Raw genomic sequence first — 23,174 nt, forward strand, 5'->3', positions numbered from 1 at the left:
TAAATTCATGAAATAGTAGTTCTAATAAATTTTTGAATGCGAGTCACAAAAAAGATGACATGACCTTTCACCCAGGACCCATCTCAAAAGGGTTAATCAACAGACATTATGTTTTAAACATTAAGACACTTGAGACTACAGTGATGTTGACTGTACATTCTTATATTACATACTGCAATTAAGCATAATCAATTGGAAACATATTTCAGTCTAAGCACATATTCAGAAGTATGTATAAATATGTTTGCTTTTCATAACAATAATACTTTTTTTTAATACAAACTTAAAAACTGAACTGACAGTAACTTACCAACAGTATAGAGACTTTGATCAAGAACTTTATTAATGATTGCATCCAAATATTGATTTTTTTTCTGGGTGCTTGGCTTCAACCTTAGCTCCAACCTGAGGAATATTTTTTTTTAATAAAAAAAAAAAAACGTATTCTTGATAATAATTACAATCTAAATCTTTTTTTTTGGGGGGGGGGGGGTGTAGGAAGGAAGGAAACGTTCCAGAAAATGAACAATCATTGATAGCATGTTTATTAAGAATGACATGAAATACACTGATTATTTTAAAATATACAATTTGTACTTTTTATAGTAGCTTTATTACTCTTTGTCTTATACCAATATAAGATGATTTGTAATGACCACTGTGACTTTTATGTTTTTCTTGAAGGTGTTTTTATCGCAAGAATGTTTAAGAAATGTGAAATGAAAAGTTTTTTCCCAATATCTAATAAAGTATAGTGTTAAACTTATTCTTAATGTTGTTAATCTTGTGAACTTAAATAACATACAGAAAGTATAAATAAAAATACTAAAACGTCAAAATTGTATGATCACCTTTGGAACTCCCCGCACTTGGTCTTCAGGTAAAACTGCAGACCCAAGACTGTTTTTGAAAGTAACCTAATTATAACATAACAATCAAAGTAAAATTAACAAAAAAAAATTCATTCACTTGTTATATATAATCTGAGAAATTTTATTTATTCTATTTCTTTTAATAATTTAAAATTTTGATTAAATAAGCACAGGAATTCATGCACATGGTTGGTACTTAGAAATGAGTATGCATTTTGTTATTTTGTTCAAGGGTAAATGCCATTAAAATATAATGAATATTGTCACTGCAACAAACACAATGATCGTAATAGGCCATCTTGTACTAAAAATGCAAAAAAAAATGTTAAGAGCATTTAAACAGACTGTTAATACACTATTTTGTTTGATTTTAAAATGAAATGATATATTCTTAATATTTTCAGGTATATCAATAACAATTTCTAATATATCTTATATTCAGGGGTAAAATTCCAAAACAAAAAAGTGTGGTAATCATGTATATACAAAAAATGATTTTACTCATGTGTAACTTATAAAAGAATTTACTCAACAATACACATATACAACTTAAGTTTCTTATAACAACACTCACAAGGAGCACAATTATGGATACTATTTAGTATGCCACAAAAAACTGGTTGATTTTTTTATTATATTCATTGTTTTGATGGTTTTAAAGAAACAGATACATATAAAATGGGCAACTAAATAAAAAACATCAGATATCTGTTTTGTTTACTTCATATTCTGCAGAATGATAAAAAGACATTATATGAGCTAATATCAGGGGTAGGTACCGATCACAGCACAACAGTCAATAAAACATGTTATACTGACCAATTATACAAATCAATCAGACAGATGAGACTACCCAATTAGTTTAATAATGACTGACACTGAAGCTGTTAAATAATTTTGCATGATCTTGTTGCCAACAAGAACTAACGTCATTAAATTATGTAATGTTCATTTGAAGAATCTTTAATGATTGTTTAGATTCTGATTCATGACATGCCTGCTTTCTGACAGTATGATGGAAGACATGCAGACTGGACAAAAAGCAGAACTGAGTCCTGTACAGAGTACCAGCAGAATTTCTCCCCTGCATAAATTCAAACTGCATATAAAACCATTAAATATATCATCAAAACAGTAATCACACTTAATGAAAATTAATAGTTAATACAATTTTACCATTTTGTTGCTACCCCTCTTGAAAGCTAAAAACATGTTCATTAACAATTGTGTTATACTGGTGAAAAAAATTAAAGATCTTACCTTACATTTCAGTTGTCGCATAATCTTTTTTACTTTAGCTTCACAGAAGGCTCCCCTATATTTGGCACTGACATCAGTGCCAATTGTTAAATATGGTGGTTCATCAGCATTCTGTGAAGAACAAAAATACCTAAACCTTCATAATCTGCAACAACATATTATTCTGTGAACAAAGCTGAAACCAACATTTATACATCTTGAATATCAATTCATATAACAAAATTTGCACTAACCAGATCATCAGACAAACCTTTCAAAGTTTGCAACTTCAACTGAAAAACTGTTAACGAGTGTACATCGAGGCTTTCTAAGGTTAAATCTGTTGTCTCATATTCAAGTTTTAGCGCTATTATTATAGCATGAGGTCAACAAAGATATTTACACTACAGCATGTGGTCTACACAGATACTATCATCATCACAGTTTTAATGATTCACTAAAACATAATTTCTTGCTAAATAATTTATATTTATCCATGTTTTTGTTCAGCAAATAGTAATAACTTAATAAGTTGTGGGTTCCAAAAGAGTACCTTAACTTTAGGTTATAACTGTGCCAGTTTGGATTGTTGGAATTTACTTCATTCTGATTATATTTGCCCCCAAAAATGTTATATAACGGTATTTTGTACTTCATTAGATTAAAAGCATTATTTATAATAAATGGTGCCAATAAACAAAAGTTAAAATGGTGATGATGATAGTATCTATATAGACTGCAAATATCTTTGTAGACCGCGTGCTATAGTAGCACCCAAGTTTGTACATCCACCCTTTTCATTCACCACTTAAAACAAAATCACTCTAATGAAGATCCTATGAAACCTTTTCAAAATTTTGCACTTAAGTCAAATCAACTATAATTTCTTATGTTTTACAGAAAACAGGTTCAAAACTCTGAGCCTTTCCTTGTAGCTTAAACTTCTTAACTAAGATATCATTCTAATAGACTATTACACACTCTTTCTAACATGTTAATATCTTTCCCTCAGGAAGGGAACCAAAATAGCACATGGTATTTCAAATGAAGTCTCACCAACATTATGTGAGCTTACAATAAACTTCTTGCCCTTAATTTCAAAAGTCCTATAAGCAGAACCCAGAGCTTTCACTGTAGTTCTTTTCAGAGTTTTATCAATATTCATATCTAAACATTTTTCCTTTCCATAACATCAAGCTTTCTCTTAAACTTTATCAATAGTCTCATTGTGTAAGAGAGAAGCTCTTTCCAAACTATCACAATAAAAGTGCAAAACTTTATACTTCACAATATTAAAACTAATTTTTTAGGTCTTGGCCCACTCACTAAAACTGTGAAGTTTCTTTTCAGTAAACAAAGTATTTTTTCTTAGTTACCCAAATCACTGAAATAGTGAATAAGAGACCTAAAAAAAAAACACCTAAAACCACACTTAACTCTTAACTTTACAGGTAACTGCTAATTTATTATCAATGTTTGCTTTTCCCCAGTAAGACACTTATGTATCTTTGCTAACATTTCCATAATAAACCAACTCGGTAAATAATATTTTAGTGATACTTTAATCAAGTTTTTGAACTTAGACAAACAGTAGGTTTCCTACACCCAAAAAAGTGAAAGCTATATCAAGGAACTCCAGCAAAGTATTAAAACAATAAAACTTTAACTGAAAAAATGCTATTCTAAATAACTTCAGACATGAGAAAGCAATATCTTTTAAACACAAACCAAATTAACAAACCAATAACTTTCTGAATCATTCTTAAACCACTTTTAAAAATACATATTACATTAATAAATCTCTTAGTCATCAGGAATTTTCCAGTGTTAAAAGATGTTTAAATAAATAAAAATTAAAGTGCCCACAAACTCTACTATATTTTAAGGCTCACAAGTTCCATTCCACAAGTTTATCAAGCTTTCCTAAAATATCTTAAACAAAAAAACAATTTATAGGAAATATTCTCCAAACTTTCATTAATAGAATCGCTAGAAAAAAAAACATTTTTAACTTCAGCCATGATTTTTTATCTAAAATACATTCCCTCATAAGTAACTTAAGAGTTTTCTTTATGCAGTTAAACTAGGTCTAAAAAGCTGAAGTCATTCTATCTTTATTCTAAACTCAAAGGCTTCTATAATCTATAATAACATGTATAATAAATAACTTTAACTCCTTTTATTTGACATTCTCTATCCTTTAAGTAATTTTATGTTCTTGCAACCTTGGAATTTTTTTATTTTTAGTAAGGAAATTTTAATATTCATCCACTTACATTTTATTTATTGCAATGCACAATTTTAGGAGTAATTTTTCTTTTAATTCAGCTAGTTCACATAAACACAAAATCCAAACTTTAAATAAAAGTTTTCCATTTAGATTAGCTCTCTCTAACATAATATCTTCTAATTTCTGCAAGTCAGTTTTCCTAAATAACAATAATCAAGATAATTTGTTATAATATTCAAAAATGAAACCTGAGCTGACATGAAATGTTACATACTGCCAACATACTTTTTAAATTTCTCAGTTTAAAACTTCCACTACTCTGCAGTTGAAAAACATGTTTTAAATACAGCAAGTGTACATAATATTGGTTGCATACTTGAAGAATAAAATGAGTAATCTCCTTCAGTTAATGAAAAACTATCACCTTGCTCATTCTTATGTTCTAATTATTTTACCACAATGCTTACTCATACACGTTGTTTAACTTTATTGATAAATGTTAACACTTTATGTAAATACCTGTGCTGTGGTTAACAACAGTAATAATAATAATAATAAAACAACAAAAACTCAATATACTTATGAATCAAATGAAATATTTATTAGCATTTGGTTACTAAAATAGCAGAACACATTGAAAATTGTGAAATTGTACCAGATGAAGAAATGTGAAAACTGACAAGACACTATTTTTGAAACTGTTTTTAATTATTCAAGTTTTTGTCCAAATAAAAGTTTAGAATCTTTTTAACTGAATACAAGTTACAATGTATCACCTAATACTAGCCCAAAACATTGGTTTTGGTTTAGTTTTTATCAATTCTTGTGTCACTGTTGGAATAGGTATGTAAAAAATGTGACAAAAGCATTTCCATTTCTAACTTATTGTAACTACATGATATAAATAAAAGAAAAAATATATTAGATTTGACTAAGAATAAGCTAAATTATAATAAAAAACAAAATAATTTTTAATGATATGAGGCTTTTAAAAAGGCAACTTTAGATTATTTTACATGAGCCAAGTTAATGTGATTAAATTAGATGTTGAGTTTTGACTGTGTAAGATGTTGAGGCTTATGACAAATAATCCATGAATTTAATGTAAGCCAACACACTCAGCCTCAACCTAGATTACTAAGACTATTACTTTGTATTACATATTCCAGGTTAGGCTACCGTTAGACCTACTTTTTTCTCAGCTGTGTTGCTTTAAGTTTTATAACTAAAAGATCACATTTATTCTTAACATTCGGTAGAGATTTATGTTATTTTTCATAAGGAAAATCTACTTGTCCACAGAACTAGCGTAGTGATGAAACGTCCAGGTCAAAGCATTTATATTATGACAAATAACTAGCCTTATACTTAGTTCTTGTACTACTAAAAAGTACATATTATGTACAGTAACCTGAATTAAAACTTAAATGTGTCGTTTTCTGAAGCTTTTACTCACCATTTCTACAATACCTTCCTATAACACCCAAAAGTGGAAATAAAAAATAATTTCCTTGCATAAACGTTAAGCACTGGTATTTCTAAATATAATAGAATAACATGTATGACATGTTTCCCTATCCTTAGCTTACATATATCTTACAATCTGGTTACAGCTAAACAACAACTTGTCATGGAAGATACAACGCTGTGATTGGTGAAAAGTCACGTGACATAAAAATTTCCCGGCATTCCCATCAGCACACATGACCTTTTTTATAGGTGTAAATAGGTCGTCAAGCGTATCACGTAGCAACATCGTCAGACAATCGAGAAAAGTAAGTGAAAAATCTGGGGTTGTTTTCTGTTTTTTTATCCTTATGTATTCTAGAGTGCGATTTTTCCAGTTATATTTAGATCAAATAAAGGAAATAAGCTTATTATACTATAAATCACAAAGTTCAGGTATTTGGGAAATGCATAAATTGTTAACTGTCGAAATCAATATAATATTATAAACATGGCTTCTCTTTTTTTATTCTCTTTCTTCCGCTAGGGCGGATATACGTCAGCTGATTGTTAAGAGGTCGCTCTAGTCTACGTATTTATCTTAGAGCCGCTTATTTTAAAAAAAAAGTGAAAAATATTCCACCATATTACAAATTTTTTCTAAATTAATTTATACAGTATAATGATATTTGAAAGTTAACATTACTTAAGTTGTAAGAAAGCATATTAACTTACATTAGATTACAAAATATACACCATGATTACTTGCACTTTACAAATTACAGTAACCAAGATCATTAGAGCAATGGCTCATTGCATAAGCAGTAGCACTGGTTCACTGCAAAAATTTTAAATACTACGCATTTTTTCACACAAACTAGTGATACAGTATTACATACTGCTGTTGTGAATAACTTTTGTTCAAAGCAAGCAAGAACTACAAATTAACCCCACAAATAATGTAGCAAATGTAATATACTGGTCAAACTAGGAGTATGCAGTGTCAGAAAACAAAAACTTGTAATGATGAGAATGCCTTTATAAATCAGCTAGACTGCTGAGAATTTAGTATATTAGAAAAGTGGTGTAAGGAATGAAATCAGTATTAGTTAGAAGGGTATTTCAATGTTATATTAATCTATAAAATGTAAACTAGCTTCATATTACATAAGTATGGAATTATTAAATTGGTAGAATGGAAATAAAGAATAAGAGAAGGAAATTAAGAGATTGATCAGTGGGTAACCAAGGTGGCAATTATAGGGTGTTATAGGTACCAGAAGTGGATTACATTTGAGAATTATGGGCTTGGAAAAAACATTATGCTACACTTTCAGAGTTTGCTTACTTAAGGGTAAATTAGAGATCAAATTGAGGAAGACTGGTCTATTAGAGATGGGAGGAAATAGCAGACAAAGAGAAAAAATTAAGGAATCAAGATAGAAATTTGATAGTCAGAATAACAATTGCTCTTGGGTGAACAGGAGTTAAATAATTGTGTTAAAAATCAGTATTACATTTAAAAATGAATGTAGTAAGAATAGGCTTAGTTGTTATTTTAATGAAATAGGAACAAAACAGATGACCTTGGAAATGGAAAACAATGATATAATGGAAATTGCTGAAACTTGGTTAGATTTGGAGAATACTGATAATTGGAGTTATTTTAAAATTCTAACTTGTAAGTTATTTAATAGTGATAAATTTTTTAACATAGGGGTGGAATAGCTATTTATATGAGGAATTAACTCCAACCTCTAAGCATTGGAGATATAAAAAATGTAGTCAAGAGGGTGAACCTATATGGGTTACAATCAAGGTAAAAAGTTTTTAATTAGCAATTGTTATAGGCCACCTGATCAGACAAATTGGGTCAATGAGATCGGGGTTGCTACAAATAATACTGATGTAATAATTATGAGAGACTTTAAATTTTGACATATGGATGTGGATTATGTGAAGTCAAATAGAAATGGGGAAAACAGGTTTCTAACCCTTTGTGTCTTGTTTTAATCAAGCATTCCCCAAGGGCAAAATTGTACCATAAAAAATGATAGAAAATAAAGTTATACTTCTTCTTCCACATATGAAAAAAAAATTCAGAGTTCAAACCCGTTTAATAAAATGTTTTATATAATTTTATACATACATATAAAAAAATATTTTAAATATCAATTTTTATTTTGGATTGACTTTATCATGCTCTAAATGAAAGTATTAGTGTTTGTAGATTTCTGGTATTTTTCCTATTAATAATAGGATAGCCCTTTAGGGGAAAAATCTAAATAGTTTTATTGATCACTGTTTGTTAACCTAGGTTGTGATCGGAAGAGTTGATTAGGATAACACTTAAAAAAGAGTGATCATTATATAATTATGTTTGATATTTGGTTACATGTTGAGATAAAAAGAAATGAAATTCAGAAGGCCATTTCTGAGTCCATGAGACAAGATTTGTTTAGTGAATTGAGATAATAAGTTAAAAGATTAGGCACTGGGCAATTAATCTATTATTTATGAACATCAGTTAGTGGCACATAAAATGATCAATTAATTGAAATTAGTACTAAATTAATCAATATTATGAAAATAATCAACTAATTTGAATTAGTGTTTCCAGTTATTACTGTTTTTGATAATTCCAACTATCCAGTAATTGAAATACTGCCATTATGATTTATTATTGTTATATTCGATTAATTCAAGTTTGTTCAGCTTAATTGATTAATGTCATGAGTCACAAAAATAATCAACTAATCAAAATTAATGTTTCTGGTTATTACAAGTAAATCAAATATTTCATTATGTTTGTTGTTAAACACAAAGCTACTGTAGGTATCAAAATCCATAAGTTGTTGTTTTTTACAAATCTCGTAAGAATAACACTTTTTACTTGGACATTTCACTAACTGCCCAGCTGTAGTACTGGGAGAAATTTAGAAAATTTATAATTCAGTTGCTATCGATTCAAAATAAGCTAGTTCCAAAAAAGAAGAAAATTATAACAGGGAAGATAAATCTGGTTGCCATGTTAAAGAAATAAAGGAGAAAATCAGGGACCAATGTTGTAAGTTTAAACTGACAAATAAGATGAAAGATTTACAGAACTATAGAAAAATCTAGGGATTTGGCTGAAGAGTAAATTAGGAAATCCAGTGGGGCTGATAAAAAAAAACAGGTGGCTGATGATTTCAAAACTAACAACATGAATATTTTTAAAGGTATTTTTAACATAAGCAAAATGTTCAAATATAAACAAAAAATAGATAAAGCACCAATACCTACCAATGGTTTCCTAGAGTTTTAAAGGAGGTAAGTCTGTGTGTGTTTTCTTTTATATATTTTACTAGATGATCTTGCAAAGCTTATTTTTTCAATAGAAAATTAACACTAACTGGTCTATAATTTCCAGGGACACTTATCATCCATCTTTTAAAAATAGAAATAACATTAACAATTCTTCAATCATCTAGTAACAACCCACTGTTTACTGATCTACTAAAAAACTCAAAAGGCTTGAATATCTTATCTTTGACCTCCTTTAAAACTCTGGGAAAACATTGTTTGGTCCTAGATCATCATCTGTTTTTATTTTCTCAGTCTTTGATTATTTTTTTTACCAACAATGTATTAATGTCTACATATACATGATTCAGGTCAGTTCCAATGTTTTCCATAAAATGCTCAGGTTCAGGAATATTACTAGCATCTTCTCTTGTAAAAACAGAAGAGAACATATCAAAACTCAGCCATCTCTAGTCTTCAAAATAAAACCTTACCATCAATATTGTATTAGGGCTCAAACTCATTTTAACATCATGTTTATGCTCAAAAACCTTAAAAAAAATCCTTACTGTTAATTTTAAAATCATCAGCCAGCTGTTTCTCATAAACCCTGTTGGTCTTTCTGCTTTATCCTTCAGTCAAATCCCTAGCTTTTTTATTGTTCTGTTAATCTTTCATCTTATCTATTAGTTTAAACTATGAAATTTTTCCTGATTTTCTCCTATATGTCATTAGTATGCCAATTAGGTTTGATCTTTCCTGTCATCTTTTTGTAAGATATCTGTCTTAAACTGAAAGCAATTCATTTTTACAAATTTCCCAAATCTGTCCATGTGCATAACATTTTAACTCATTATCCCAATTCACTGATAATAATTCTTGTCTCATGGCCTCTGCATCAGCTTTCTGAAAATTAGGAACTAACATTTCATCTCAATACATAGCAAACCATCAAACCTAATTATGCAATAATCACTTCTTCCAAAATGTTCCCCTACTTCAACTGTTACAATCACATCCTCATTAATGTTAAACAATAAATTTAAAATTGCATCTCTTCTGATTGGCCCTAACCATTTCATACAGAATGTCCTGAATCACTTCAAGAAACCTCTAACCATCACCATTTGACTCTGTATAATACCAATAAATATGTCTAACATGTAAGTAACCAATAACTACTGTACCAATAATCTTACCATTAACAGCCCTGATCTTATTATACAATTTCTAATTGACATTGCCTGTCTGATCAGGTGGTCTATAAAAACTGCAAGTTAAAAACTTTCTATCCATAAGACCTGTAATTCTAAGTAACCCATATAGATTCAACCTCTGACTATCATTTATTGTTTTCATTCTCAACAGGATACAGTTCATCTCTTATATAAGGAGCCACCTTTCTCTCGTCATTTCAAAATTCAATCACTATTAAATAACTTATAATCTGGAATTTAAACTAACTCCCGTTATTAATATTCTCTAAAACTAACCAATTTCAGTAATTCCCATTATATCATAGTATTCCATTTCAACTTTAGCCCTGAACTCATTAATTTTTTTGTGATAATCATAAGATGAAAACAATAGCAATTAACTAAACTTATTTTTAATTCTTATCCAATTTTTCTAATCACCCTAAATATACTATTAATAATACCAAAACATTTAATACTTCAACATAAACAAATCAAAATTAAACTAAAAACCTTTACACATTTACAACTGAATTTTCGTTTATTTTTAACTTCTTAAGCTACAAACTATTAAAATGTATTGTCATTATAATTTTTAGTTCTGTTTTTTTCTCCAGTCTGTATATCCTACTATATTGCAGAGATTCAAATGACAAGCAGCAACTGTGCAAATATCTTACTACCAATTTATTTTATCAATGGTTTTAACATATTACTAACTGCAATAATTAAGGATGATTTTTTTACTATTTTCTTACAAGTAAAAAAAAAGGTATATAGTTCGAAACAATATTAAATTAAGCCTTTAACATCATCCTACTTAGAAAGTTTTCAAAAGAGCACCAGATTATCATGCAAGTTAGTCATATTTGTATTTAAAACAAATGTTTTTCTGAGGTTAATTTTCATTAGCCATGGTAGTAACTATAAATAATATATAATGTGTTCCTCTTCTTATTTCTATGTTGTATTAAAAGTAAGCAAATTAGTTGCTAGAAAAAAATTATTTTCTGGGTTATGAGCACCATTTAAAGGCACTAAACAGTATGCAATGTTTTAACTAGTTCAAGACTTAAAAATTTGTAGTTACAACTTGTATAGTTTCGTTCTTTATCATTTAATTTTCTTTTAAAGAAATGTATGGAATTTTTTTCCCAAAGATATGTACAGTTCAATCCAAGACACATTAGGAAAATCTTCATAATTTTTACTTCATTTAAAAATGGTAGAACTTGTAATGATCATACATTTCACTGAAATGTTTTTTGTTGATTATATAAACGAACAGTGGTATGTAAATGAGAAACTTTTGTGCCATTGAAGTAATTTCTTTGTATCATGTACAAGTGTATTGTAATAAAAAATTTCTGTCTTATTATTTTTTGTTATTAAAGATCACATATTAGAAAATAATCACTTAAGTGTGCTATTTTATTGTGCATTTAATTGAGATAGAATTAAAAAACAGGATAGGTCATAGTTGTACGTGTTCAAGAACTTTTTTAAGTTATTCTTAAAGTGTTTTATGCTAGATTTAAAAATGTAGTTTATTAGTTTTTCCCTTTTTTTTAGATCTTAAGTGAATTAAAATATCTGGTACAGAAACTTGCACAGATTTGAAATATTACTTTTTGTGTTTGATAAAAAGTAAATCTAGAATGCTTATAAAGTGCATCCATTAAACTGGAATGTATGGCTAATTGTCTATCTTTTGTACTTATCTTTGAATTATTCAAATTTATATACTGGTATTAATTACTTTTTACAGACCAGAAAATAGCAAATTTGTGATAATTCATAGTAAATGATAGAAGAACTTGAATCAAGCTAATTAAGTAAAGTCTATATATGAACATGATTAAACAATCACTCCATTGATTTCTCATATGTTGAAATCATTGTAGAAAAATTACTGATGGCTGCTGTGTTTGTTGTATCCCAGCCAGCCGAAAGAGCTCTGTATTGAGTAAAACATGTTGGCAATGGATACAGTGAATAATAGTGTGTTTGGAATACTATTATTACACACTATTCTAAATCTTGAAAAAACTAAAGGGACTAGATAAATAATGTAGTGTTAAAAAATATGAAAGTCCTAATACTAATGTCTTGTGGCGAGTACACTTATAATCATGCTTTACCAGCTTGTAAAAGGCATTCACACCGTAACAGTTGTTGATGTATTATCATTACTGATATTATAACATGGGACAGTTTGAACTGTTGTACATTTTTTTCAGAGCAGCTTTCAGCTGGTGATGCTAGGTAAACCTAGCAAAATAGTTTTTTCAAAAAGGTTTTAAAGCATATACTCATGTTCATCTGTAAACTTAAAAAATGTAGTATGACAAGTTCTTATCTTATACAAATTAAAAGTGTACAATGAAAAGGAAAAAACAGTGTAAACTGACATTATTACATTATTTTAAATTGTAATTATTTATACAATTGTAAAAAATATAAATTTTAATAGATGAAGACATTATATCTCTCTCTGAAATATTTTAATTTTGATCTTGTTTTTCTAAATTAATATTAATTACATATTCCTGTTGAATGCCAAGAACTCTTAATTAAACAAAACAGAAAATCTGTATATATTACATTTTGTGGACACTAATGGATATCTAGACGTGGTCAGTTTTAGTATGCTCATTCTATCAAGCAACCCACTTAAAAGTTAGCATTGGAAAAAGTGACATAGCAGAGAGGGGAATAAAAAAGAAACTATAAGGTAGCATACATAAAACATAATGGCAATAAAAAAATTTGGTCCTTCAAAGTTTTTCTTGCACACTCTCTCTCTCTAGAAAAAGAAAAATTAAACCCACTCTTCAATTCCTTTTATAAACTTATTTGATATTACAAAACTAAAACTGTCTTAACTGGAGTCTAGCCTATTTTATTCAAGTCTTAACATTGTATCATCAAATCCTATTACCTTCAAAATTCAGAAATCAGAAGCCTTTATCTTATTGATCCTCTAAATAATCTTGTAAAGTTTGATAAGATTACTTCTTTTGATTCCTTCATACTTGAAAAGAAAATAAGAAATTTTAACGTATCCATTTTCAATAATCCAACATCCTTTCTTAGATACAGTATTGCAAGTGAGGCACAACTAGTGATTTGTATAAAGAGGTAATTACCTCTTTTGATCTGTAATCAATTTCTGTAAATAAATCTTTCATTTTAACTTAAGCTCTAAACTTATCCATTTTGTTCTTAATATTTCTAACATTATAATAATGACAATAATGCTCATCTTTAAAACTATATATAAAACTATTTAACTTAGGCCCTAAGTCTTTATTTCCTCTTCTGTACCCTAGCTATTCATTCACATTGTTTACTCCCAAACTCCCCCAACCAGTTTGCAAACTTAATTTAATCTACCTTTAATGAAGTTCTTTAACCTGCTTAAGTGGAGCACATCTCTAGTGTAGTATTCATGTATATTGATATCCAACACGTAGCCAAAGGTTTACACAGAAACAACAATTGAGGACTGTTAAAGAAAAGAATAAATTGAACATGAACATCAAAGGAAAAAGACACAAACACAGGTGAACAGGAAAATAAATCTAAATCTCTATTCATAATGCAGTATCCCCTAACTCAGGATTTCTCAACCGTTTGCATCTCAAGGCCTTTTAGTTATTTGACACAACAGTAAAGACTCGCATGTGCAGTTCATGACTCATTAGTTTATGGCAGTCACAGTTGTCCTGTCCCACAACTGTACATCTCACAACTCACTGGTTGAGAATAATTACTAACCTCACATGCCCCCCCCCCCACACACACACACACACAGTTCTTCAGCAGGGGGGCCCCATGTTATGGCATAACTTGTACATACATATTGAACTGACCTGACTAGAAATGTCTCGCAGAAGATGCCATTTGGAGTCACCTTATAAACTTGAGGGTGATGGCCCTCCACCAATGACACCTACTTTGGCATTTGGCAAACAAATTCTAGTCCTAGTCTTTTATAAGTTACTTGCTACAAAGAATCGTAAATCTCTTGATCATCTGTTTTCTCATTGCAAACAGCTAAAGGTTCAAATCTATTGGAGGTTGGTACCTGAATGATAACTGAATCTAGCTATAAAGGCCCTAACCTGTACCTTAACTGTTTATTTACCATTTTACTTCATTGGTTTCTGCTCTTCTTTTGTTAGTTTTACTCTGTTTCTTTCCATGGCACTTGAAGCTCCTAGCAGTGATAAAAATTTTCACTGATAATGTTTAGTTTCAATTTATTTATTGTTATTATGTAAGCCTCTTCAGGGTATTTCAAGCTTTATACATTTTTGGCACATGTACTGTGTAAAAAATAATGTTTGCTGTAAACTTTTTTTTCAAGCCATTCAAGTCTTCTGTAAATTAAAATTTAGAAATACTTTGTATTTTTTAAAGCAATTTTGAAGTCTTTGTAAAATCTGTTATTGGAAAAATCATCTTTTTTTTTTATTTAACAATTTTCAAGATATGAGAATATAATTTTACAAGTGAGAATCTCTAAACTCTAAATTAATTATTCTTCACCTAAGCTTTTGACTGAAAAGTTTACCTTAGTCTAACCATGAGCTTCATATGATACCAGAATTTGCTTTAAAAATGTGAATATGTGGAAATTTGAAATAAAGTAATATATTTTTTTTTGCACTACCACATAAAGTTTAAATTAGTAATATTAAATTTTCACTACTGTTTAATTTTAGATTACTTGAATAATACTGATTATGATGAAGTAAAACAACTTCTCTTACTTAAAAATAAATTTACCAATGATACTTGACTTTAAGTATTATGTGTAAAAAGGGTAAATTAATATTGTAGTAAACTATTGAATATTTAACAGACTATTTTAATCATATCGCTACTTAAGTATTTGATACCAATTATCTATAGTGTTATATTTGAATTACAAATATAAATAGTTTACTTAAAAAATTAAATATTATTATACAGTGTGTCTATAAATGGAGCAATATTACCTCTGTTTGTCTTTCTTGTGAAAAAAATAACTTATTCCAATTTTAGTTGTCATCATGTTATCTTTAATCATTTATAATTTCATATTTATAAAACAAAGTATCATTAACAAGTAAAACAACATTTTTTGTATGTCATTTCTTTGGATGTAATTTTTTTAAACTGAACTATATATATATTTATTATAAACTGTGTAAAACAACAGGATTGTTCTATATCTGGAGATATTCTTCATGAGAAATAAAATTCACCTTCAAAAACTTACATAAAATTCTGAAATAAACTAAAACAAAACAGTATACTTCATACAAAAGCTAAATTACCAAAACTACTGATCAATGAAGGTTATTTTTCTGACAGTGAAAGGAATGTTGGAGAAAACTGGAAATAACAGCTACCTTCTACATGTTATTTATCTTTAATGGTGAACAACTGACAAGAGCCGAGCCTAGGTTGACTTTAATGGTGACAAGATATAATTTAATTCCAAACTTGATGCTTGTGTATGATTTGCATAAATAAAGCTCATGTAATGTGATATATAGTTGTATTAACTATGAGACCAGGATGCATCAAATCTACACACCTGTTTTATCACATTTTAAAAACTTACTGAATAAAATTGTTAGAAACTTCTTTATAACTTTCTACATATCATGTAGTTTATATTGATAAACAACTTTGAAATTTCAAAAATATTTATTGTTATATACATTTTAAGAAGAAAAAGTGCTTACATTTGCTGTAGATTAAAATTACAGATTTTTGTCTTCCTGTATTATTTTATAAAACTGTAAGTTGTATTGAAAAACATTGTATGCAGTTATTGGCATGCAATACTTTTTTGTGTGTTTACCAAAATTATATGCTAGTTGTCTTTTTTCTTAAATTATTAATAAGAAGGTTCCATTTCATATGTGTAATGAGTTTTAAACCCTACTTTATATTCATTTATATATATATATATATATATTTTTTTTACCTGTCTCTTTTTGGTGATTTTCTTTGCCAATTTAAGTAGTTACTTAGACCAATAAAGCCGAAAGTAATTAAGGACTAATACAGCAGCCTTTTCATTGAACAAAACAAACAAACAAAAAGCATGGCAGTAATTTCGGTTTGAAATTGTATAACCCAAGTCAGGGAGACTTAGGGCCATACATTAACCAGGGGTGTTCAGAAAGTCTTTTCTCTTCACCCTGCTCATGATTGAAAATTTTATGGGTGTCATAATTTTGATAGAAAACCAGTGATGGGGAAAAAAAATAGTATTTACCATGGAGGTTGATTTGGCAAGCAGCAAGCGAAAGGCAGCGAGAGAAAACTGAGGAAGGCTAGAACAAGACCTAATAATATGAGCACACACTTAATAAGAGCACACAAAAAAATAGCCAATATGGGACTTATGGTCCATCAGGGTGGTGGGGGATCTGTAGATCCAATGCCTAAGATTAGACGTAGGAGGAAATGGGACAGCCCCGAGAAAATACACTTTCACTAGCTGGCACCAATAATGCCAGCTAGTGCCCTATGATGCTCTACTGATTTGAAAATTGAATGACTGATGAGTTAATGTTTTGTAAAGTCCATCCTGGAGTATAAATCGTTGGAATGATGTTTGTGATAGATATTGATGCGGGGTGGACTCGAGGGTTTGAGTGGCTTTTTTCCTTCAGAAGGGTTCTGTCTGAGTGGATTGCATGGTGAAGGTACAGGCATAGGTTAGGGATGATGAATCACTGGTTTGGTATGGCTTCAGTTGGATGCACTGATCCGAGGTTGAGACTAGCTTTGGTGTTACAGTTCTCTGGCTTGTTGTAGTGGGCGGATGACTTGGTGTTGGTATGCAGGTCTGAGTGTTGGTTCCAAGGGTCAATATTGGCTGATGGGAGCGAGGTATAGGTTGGTTATGACATGGTGCTTCAGCTTTGAAGCGAAGGATGAGATACAAAACACTGTTCTGTGGGATAGCTTCAGCAATGTTTTTTGAGGTGGTAACAAGTCTAACAAAGTGTATAGGTAAGCCTGTGGTTTTGTTGTAGATTCAGTGGACATCATGGAGCATAGTTCTGTATTTAGTTTCAGCAGAGAGGCGGATGTCGTCAGTGGTGATAGAGGGGTAAACACCTCTAATGAAGACTGTGAATAAGCTGCTATTACTTGGGAGGAAGGTGCATGTAACATGTGGGATCGAGTTCCATGGGGTGTGAAGGAGGTTAGAATCGGTTGACGGCTGCAGAAAGATGCCACCTCGGCGTAGAATTGTTGTCTTGGTAGCATCGAAAGACTCCCCAGGTTTGTGGTGCTTAATGAATGCTGCAATTTGGCATGGGGGAAAGTCATTGGAGAGACTGTCAAGGATTAGCAGCATCACCAGAAAGTAAGCCGTAGATGGTTTCGCTATCTTGACAGGAATAGTAGTCCAATATGTGTATCCTTTTCATTGAAATGACATAACTAAGCTTACCTCTTTTCCTATCATACTGTAATATTATAAATGAAATAAAGTATAAAATGATAAAGCAAGCTTTTAAAAAATCAGGACTGTAATTGTGGTGGAAGTTGTTCATAAATATATTTCTACCAAAATATTACTAAGCTAAGCTATTATCACTTTGTTCCAATTTGCTGAACTGGAAGCCATATTGGCTTGTACAATTGAAAAAACAGAAAAATAACTTTCATTATATTTTTATATGTATATGACTTATAAAACCTGAAATGTATGCAATTAATCACACCATAACAATGGTGGTTTGGAAACAACAATTGACTAAAAATCAATAAAAATTACACATGTACTAATGTTAAAAGGTCAAATTAGCATTATTTTGTTCTAAACTGTTATTATTTCCTCCTTGGGAACTAAGAGTACCTGCCATGTTACGCTTAGAAAACAGTTGGGAAATTCACAAACACAAATGTCTTTGTTCAGAGCATGCTGAAATAAAAGAATTATGTATAAACAACATTTTTTTTATTAACTTTCAACTCTAAAGTGGCAATTTTTAAGTAACTACAAGTTAATTTTCTAAATTCAATGCAAGATGCACCTATCTAGGCCTAATAGTTAATGGTAATCATAGGTTAAAACAAAACTTTTCAATAGTTTTTGCTCAAACAATGTTAAACAGAAATGTCCTTTAACGAATAAAGAGAACCTAATTTATAATAGACATTATGATTATTTTCATTGTCTATTCTTATAAAGTGTTACTTAAGTTGTTTTTTTCACATCACAGCATTACAATGCACAAATAACTTGTATTTAAAACAAACTAAGAGACACAAGACATTGTTCACACCTGTATATATGATTCCATGCACACAAACTCGCAATGTAAAATGAAATTTTGTTGGAAATATCAATTTATTTAATAAAGCACTTAACTCGTTTTTCATTAAAAATCAAACACATGAGTAAAAGGTCCATTGGTGTCCATACATAGGACCTGTCTGTTTCCATATATACCATTTTTCACAACTGTTCCCATTTCAATGGATTTTGGATTGTTTGAAACCATATGCTGGCACAGTTCAACAAAAGAATGATAAAGCTTGACTCCATTATCTTTCTCAATAAGACCATGATATTGGACTGCTTTCCCTTTCATCTTTCCACCAAGGCAGGCTTGTGGTATAATTAACATATCACCAGGAAGCTCTAAAATTGAAACAAGTTTTCCTGATTTTGATTCACACAACTTGACTCCCAAGACACTTTTTACTGAAAAAGAAATATACATGTATAAATTAAAAACACCATTAATTTAAATATACATAAATCTTGCAAAAATCAACCTTTGTTTTGTAAGTTTAGGACAAATTGTAACTGTTACTTTAAATATTATATTTCAAAACATAGTTTTCTTTTTGGAGAAACAAATATCTTCAAATAACTATCCTTCAGAATATTATTACTTTTTTTTAAATTAACAACATAATACAAAAGTAGGAAGAATATTGGTGCTACTATAACGTGTGGTCTACAGAGATACTATCATCATCCCCATTTTAACTTTCGTTTATTTGCAATTGGTGGCATTTATTATAAATAATGCTTTTAAACTAATAAAGTACAAAATAACATTACATAACGTTTTTGAGACAAATATAATCGGAATGAAATAAGTTCCAACAATCAAAACTAGCACAACTATAACCTAAATTTAAGGTACTCTTTTGGAACACACAACTTATTAAGTTATTATTTGCTGAACAAAAACATGGATACGTATAAATTATTTAGTAAGAAATTATGTTTTAGTGAATCTTTAAAATGGTGATGATGATGATTATGATAGTATCTATGTAGACCACATGCTATGGTGTAAATATCTTTGCAGACTGCATGCTTTAGTAACACCAGAATATCAATATATTTCTGTATAATTTCATATAAGAATAAAAATTGTGTGTGAATATGGTTTTTCACTTACGAGAGACTGAAATTAAAGTAGCAGAGGAACTGTAGTACTATTTTATAGTCTAATGAGTAATAATGTTACTGGTAACTTTGCTTTACTAGTTGTTAAGACTTGTAACTAACCTCAAGTCCAGGTTGTGGATATGAACCCCAAAAATATTTTTACAACAGTGCAGAAAATGACATTTACTGTAAACAAGCCCACTTTTCTATATATTTACTACATTGTTCCTTGGACACAGTATATTGGTATACTCTCTATGTTAAGCTGTCACGAATGAAAAGAAGAAATAATAATTCTGAAATTAATACTTAAAAAAAAGACAAGTACAAAAAGAATATCACACCAATCTTGTCCAAGATATCTTCAGATGCATTCTGCTTGAAACAAATGAAAATCACCATTCCCTGCCCAATCTTAGAAGGAAGAAAGAAAAAAAAGTATACCTTAACACCTATGCTATCCTAAGTTTTTACATAGAGAATATTGGTCTGTATATTTATTCAAAAACAATTACACCATACACTGAAAAATATTTTTATAAATGCTCTTCATCATAATTATTATTCTAATATTGCCTAAATTTAAAACCAGAATTTTAATTTCCAATAAAGATAATTATAAAACTTTTATTTACCAAAAATATACTCAGTACTGAAAAGCTAAAGCTTTTGTTATAAGGTATACCACCAGGCCATTAATTTTCTACAAATTACATACATAATGAGTACTCTGTAAGCAGAAAAACATTAGTACGTATTACTAACAAAGCAAAATATGTAATTTTCCAAATATAACTAAAAACTTTAAAAACAAATCTCCTAAGTTTGTTTTCCACAAACATCTGATATATAAAAAACCTTTTGTTTATGCTTAAAATAACGTAAACTTTAGTCACAACTACTTCACTGTTAAACAAAAAAGTTATTGTCTTAGCATTTATAATAAAGTAAAAAAGAGAAATTAGTGTCTAACTTCTACTTCATATATGTATATATCAAATCACCATAGACCAGTTACATCTGTATAACGTATCTAAATAATCTCATACTAAATTCACAAGCAATAAGAATACATAGTTTATTTCACTTGTTTCTTTTTACTTAGAAAGCTCAAAATATGGTTATTCAAAAATGAAACTTTTAATTTTTCAAAATAAAAAAAACATATACTACATTAAGCTTAGTTTAAAATGTAAATGCTCACAAATATCAAAAACATAATTCTGAGATATTCAAACACAATGGTTATATATTCATGCTAAAATGTTTTAGTTACAAAGTTAAACAGAACCTCAAGTGACATCCATGGAGAATTTGAATGTCTCTATGTTAATAGCTTTTATATTCCAATTTTCAATTAGCCTATGTTGTTTATTACCCACTGATGTCAGTGATAATTTTTTGATGCAATTTTTAACACAAATATTTAACAACAATCTGTGGTTTAAGTTTAGAATGCTCTACTCATACCTCCACATATTCACTCCCATTTCTATCTTTGTCAGAAGGCTTCACTTCTAGTTTAGCTTTTAAACATTGCTGAATGACAACCCTGACTTTTGTTACAGATTCCATCAGCTTTCGTTTTGTTTTTACAATTATATTTAGAATTTCGGATTGTCAAAACACGGGACAGAAAGTGATACACACAAGAAAAGGATGTGCAGAGCTAGCAAATAAATAATAATCACTGAATCAAACAACTAGTGCAAAGTTTGAAATAATCATTGACCAATGTCTCATTTACATCGGGCATCTACATACTCATTCATTGCAACACTAGTACGAGAAAGTAGAAGACAAGCTGAGATAACTAATGTAAATGTAATATTCCGTAAAAATAAAACTGTGTGAATGTGGTTTTTCACTTTTAAGAGATTAACATAGGAAGAGTGTCATATACGACGGCGGTACTACTTTATACTCTAATCTGTAATACTACTAGTACTATGGTATTAGTAGTATTACTTTACAATTACTATTTCTTAAGATTTGCAAGTTGTATTAGCATCAATAACTTCACAAGACAAAGTATTTCTTAAGGTAATACAATGTAAAGTACTTAATCTAGTAAATTAATAGCGGGTAACAAGTACAACAAAACCGTTTTTGTTTTTTACATAATATAAGTTTTCAAAAAGCAATTAAAAACTCCAATACTAAATGTAGATGTCATTCTTAATTACGTTTATACTAAAGTAATTTTAGCGCCATCTATCACATATGAATTTAGATCGCCATTATTTACAAGTAAAACGGATATATATATATATAAACGAGGTTTAAAAAAATAATCGTTATGTCTATGTGTATTACAAAATAACTAATTTCAGAATATATCACAACAAAAGTTTACAAAAAATTATTTAAAACTTACATTTGCGTAGCAGCCCGTTTTCACAATATATCTGACCGTAGTAGAAGTTTCGAAATTTTAATTTTCTGTATTTGTCATTATGTTTAAATATAAAGATATCGAACACTATTATGCATAAAGAGTGCTGAGACAGTACTAATATGTATACTATGGCCATTATTTTGTCTTTTGTTAAAGGCAGAGAATAAAGTGTTCGCATTCCACTCTTTAGGGCTCGCATATAAAACTGATGAATAAAAAAAACTTCTATTCGAATTATGTTTAATATGGCATAATATATGGATCTGGAATTCTAAGTTACTTCTTGTTTTTATTTTTTAGGAAACAGATATTTAAAATACTTGCGATTAGCAAAACCGCCAATTCGGTTTCTATACAATTTTAATATTGTTATCTGTTTTTTTTTATTGTTTTTTTTTTGTATTATTATTAGTATTAACTTTTCCATGTTAACTGAACCTAAACCAAAGTACACATTAATTTGTAAAAGTTATCGGGACAAAAAATATTAGTGATCATTTGCCGATGGTTCAAGTAAAGTTTGCGCTTAACTTTTCATTGTCAAAATGGATCACTAAGTTTTATTAGGAATACTGTTACCTTACTGTGAATGGAATCTTTTTCGATGTGTGATACTACACTGTATGTGTGTGTGTGTGTGTGTGTGTTTTAGCGAGAAGGTACATAATGAGCAATCTGCACTCTGTCCACAGCCGGGAACCAAACTCTGTATTTTTGCGATCTAAATTCGTAAACTTACGTATGTCCGCTGATAACCAGCTGGTAAATTTGAAAGTATTTCCAAAACGCAGATTCCAGAAATATTATGCAGAAACTAAAATAAACACAGAAATAAATTAAAATCAAACACAAATAATCAATAATTATTTACGCTATGGTTTGTGAATTTACCAAACTAGCCTGCTGTTTTTCACAACTTGTGGGAATGGGGAGAGGTATTTTCCAATATATTCCCAAAGGAAGAACAAAGGGAATTGTGGTCTACCATTCCAAACGCAGACAAAATGTTGAATTGCGGTATACTAGATTCCAACGCTGCATACGTCACTGAAAATTCCAAATAATATTTATAGGG

General features: G+C 29.5%; 2 protein-coding genes and 1 long non-coding RNA gene across 3 annotated transcripts in view; 1 reads left to right on the top strand and 2 right to left on the bottom strand.

Moving 5' to 3' along the window:
* The window catches only part of LOC106461876 (AT-rich interactive domain-containing protein 4A-like), a 43,659-nt gene extending 37,717 nt beyond the window's left edge, over positions 1 to 5,942 (bottom strand). The window contains 5 exon segments of the mRNA XM_013921745.2: positions 311 to 359; positions 361 to 405; positions 852 to 917; positions 2,133 to 2,243; positions 5,798 to 5,942. Of these exon segments, the coding sequence (XP_013777199.2) occupies positions 311 to 359; positions 361 to 405; positions 852 to 917; positions 2,133 to 2,243; positions 5,798 to 5,800 (274 nt within the window). The 5' untranslated portion in view covers positions 5,801 to 5,942.
* A 3-nt stretch (positions 5,943 to 5,945) lies between these two features.
* Positions 5,946 to 16,166, top strand: LOC111086412. Its single transcript, XR_002611131.1, has 2 exons — positions 5,946 to 6,116; positions 15,633 to 16,166. It is a non-coding gene; the product is annotated as an uncharacterized LOC111086412 (long non-coding RNA).
* A 1,781-nt stretch (positions 16,167 to 17,947) lies between these two features.
* Positions 17,948 to 21,899, bottom strand: LOC106461923 (probable D-tyrosyl-tRNA(Tyr) deacylase 2). The gene is made up of 3 exons (XM_013921791.2): positions 21,172 to 21,899; positions 20,046 to 20,115; positions 17,948 to 18,999 (listed from the first exon to the last, which is right to left on the bottom strand). Exons 1-3 carry the CDS (start codon positions 21,274 to 21,276, stop codon positions 18,674 to 18,676), a joined length of 501 nt encoding a protein of 166 aa, XP_013777245.1. The 5' UTR covers positions 21,277 to 21,899; the 3' UTR covers positions 17,948 to 18,673.
* Between the last annotated feature and the right edge of the window lie 1,275 nt (positions 21,900 to 23,174).

Source organism: Limulus polyphemus, unplaced genomic scaffold (genome assembly GCF_000517525.1).
Source record: "Limulus polyphemus unplaced genomic scaffold, Limulus_polyphemus-2.1.2 Scaffold41, whole genome shotgun sequence".
Lineage (NCBI taxonomy): Eukaryota > Metazoa > Arthropoda > Merostomata > Xiphosura > Limulidae > Limulus > Limulus polyphemus.

Coding starts and splice junctions, on each gene's coding strand:
- LOC106461923 (XM_013921791.2), bottom strand. CDS start 21,276: ATGGAATCTGTAACAAAAGTCAGGGTTGTCATTCAGCAATGTTTAAAA. Junction 20,116..21,171: donor ATGGGAGTGAATATGTGGAG/GTATGAGTAGAG, acceptor CTTCCTTCTAAG/ATTGGGCAGGGAATGGTGAT. Junction 19,000..20,045: donor AGATATCTTGGACAAGATTG/GTGTGATATTCT, acceptor TTTCTTTTTCAG/TAAAAAGTGTCTTGGGAGTC.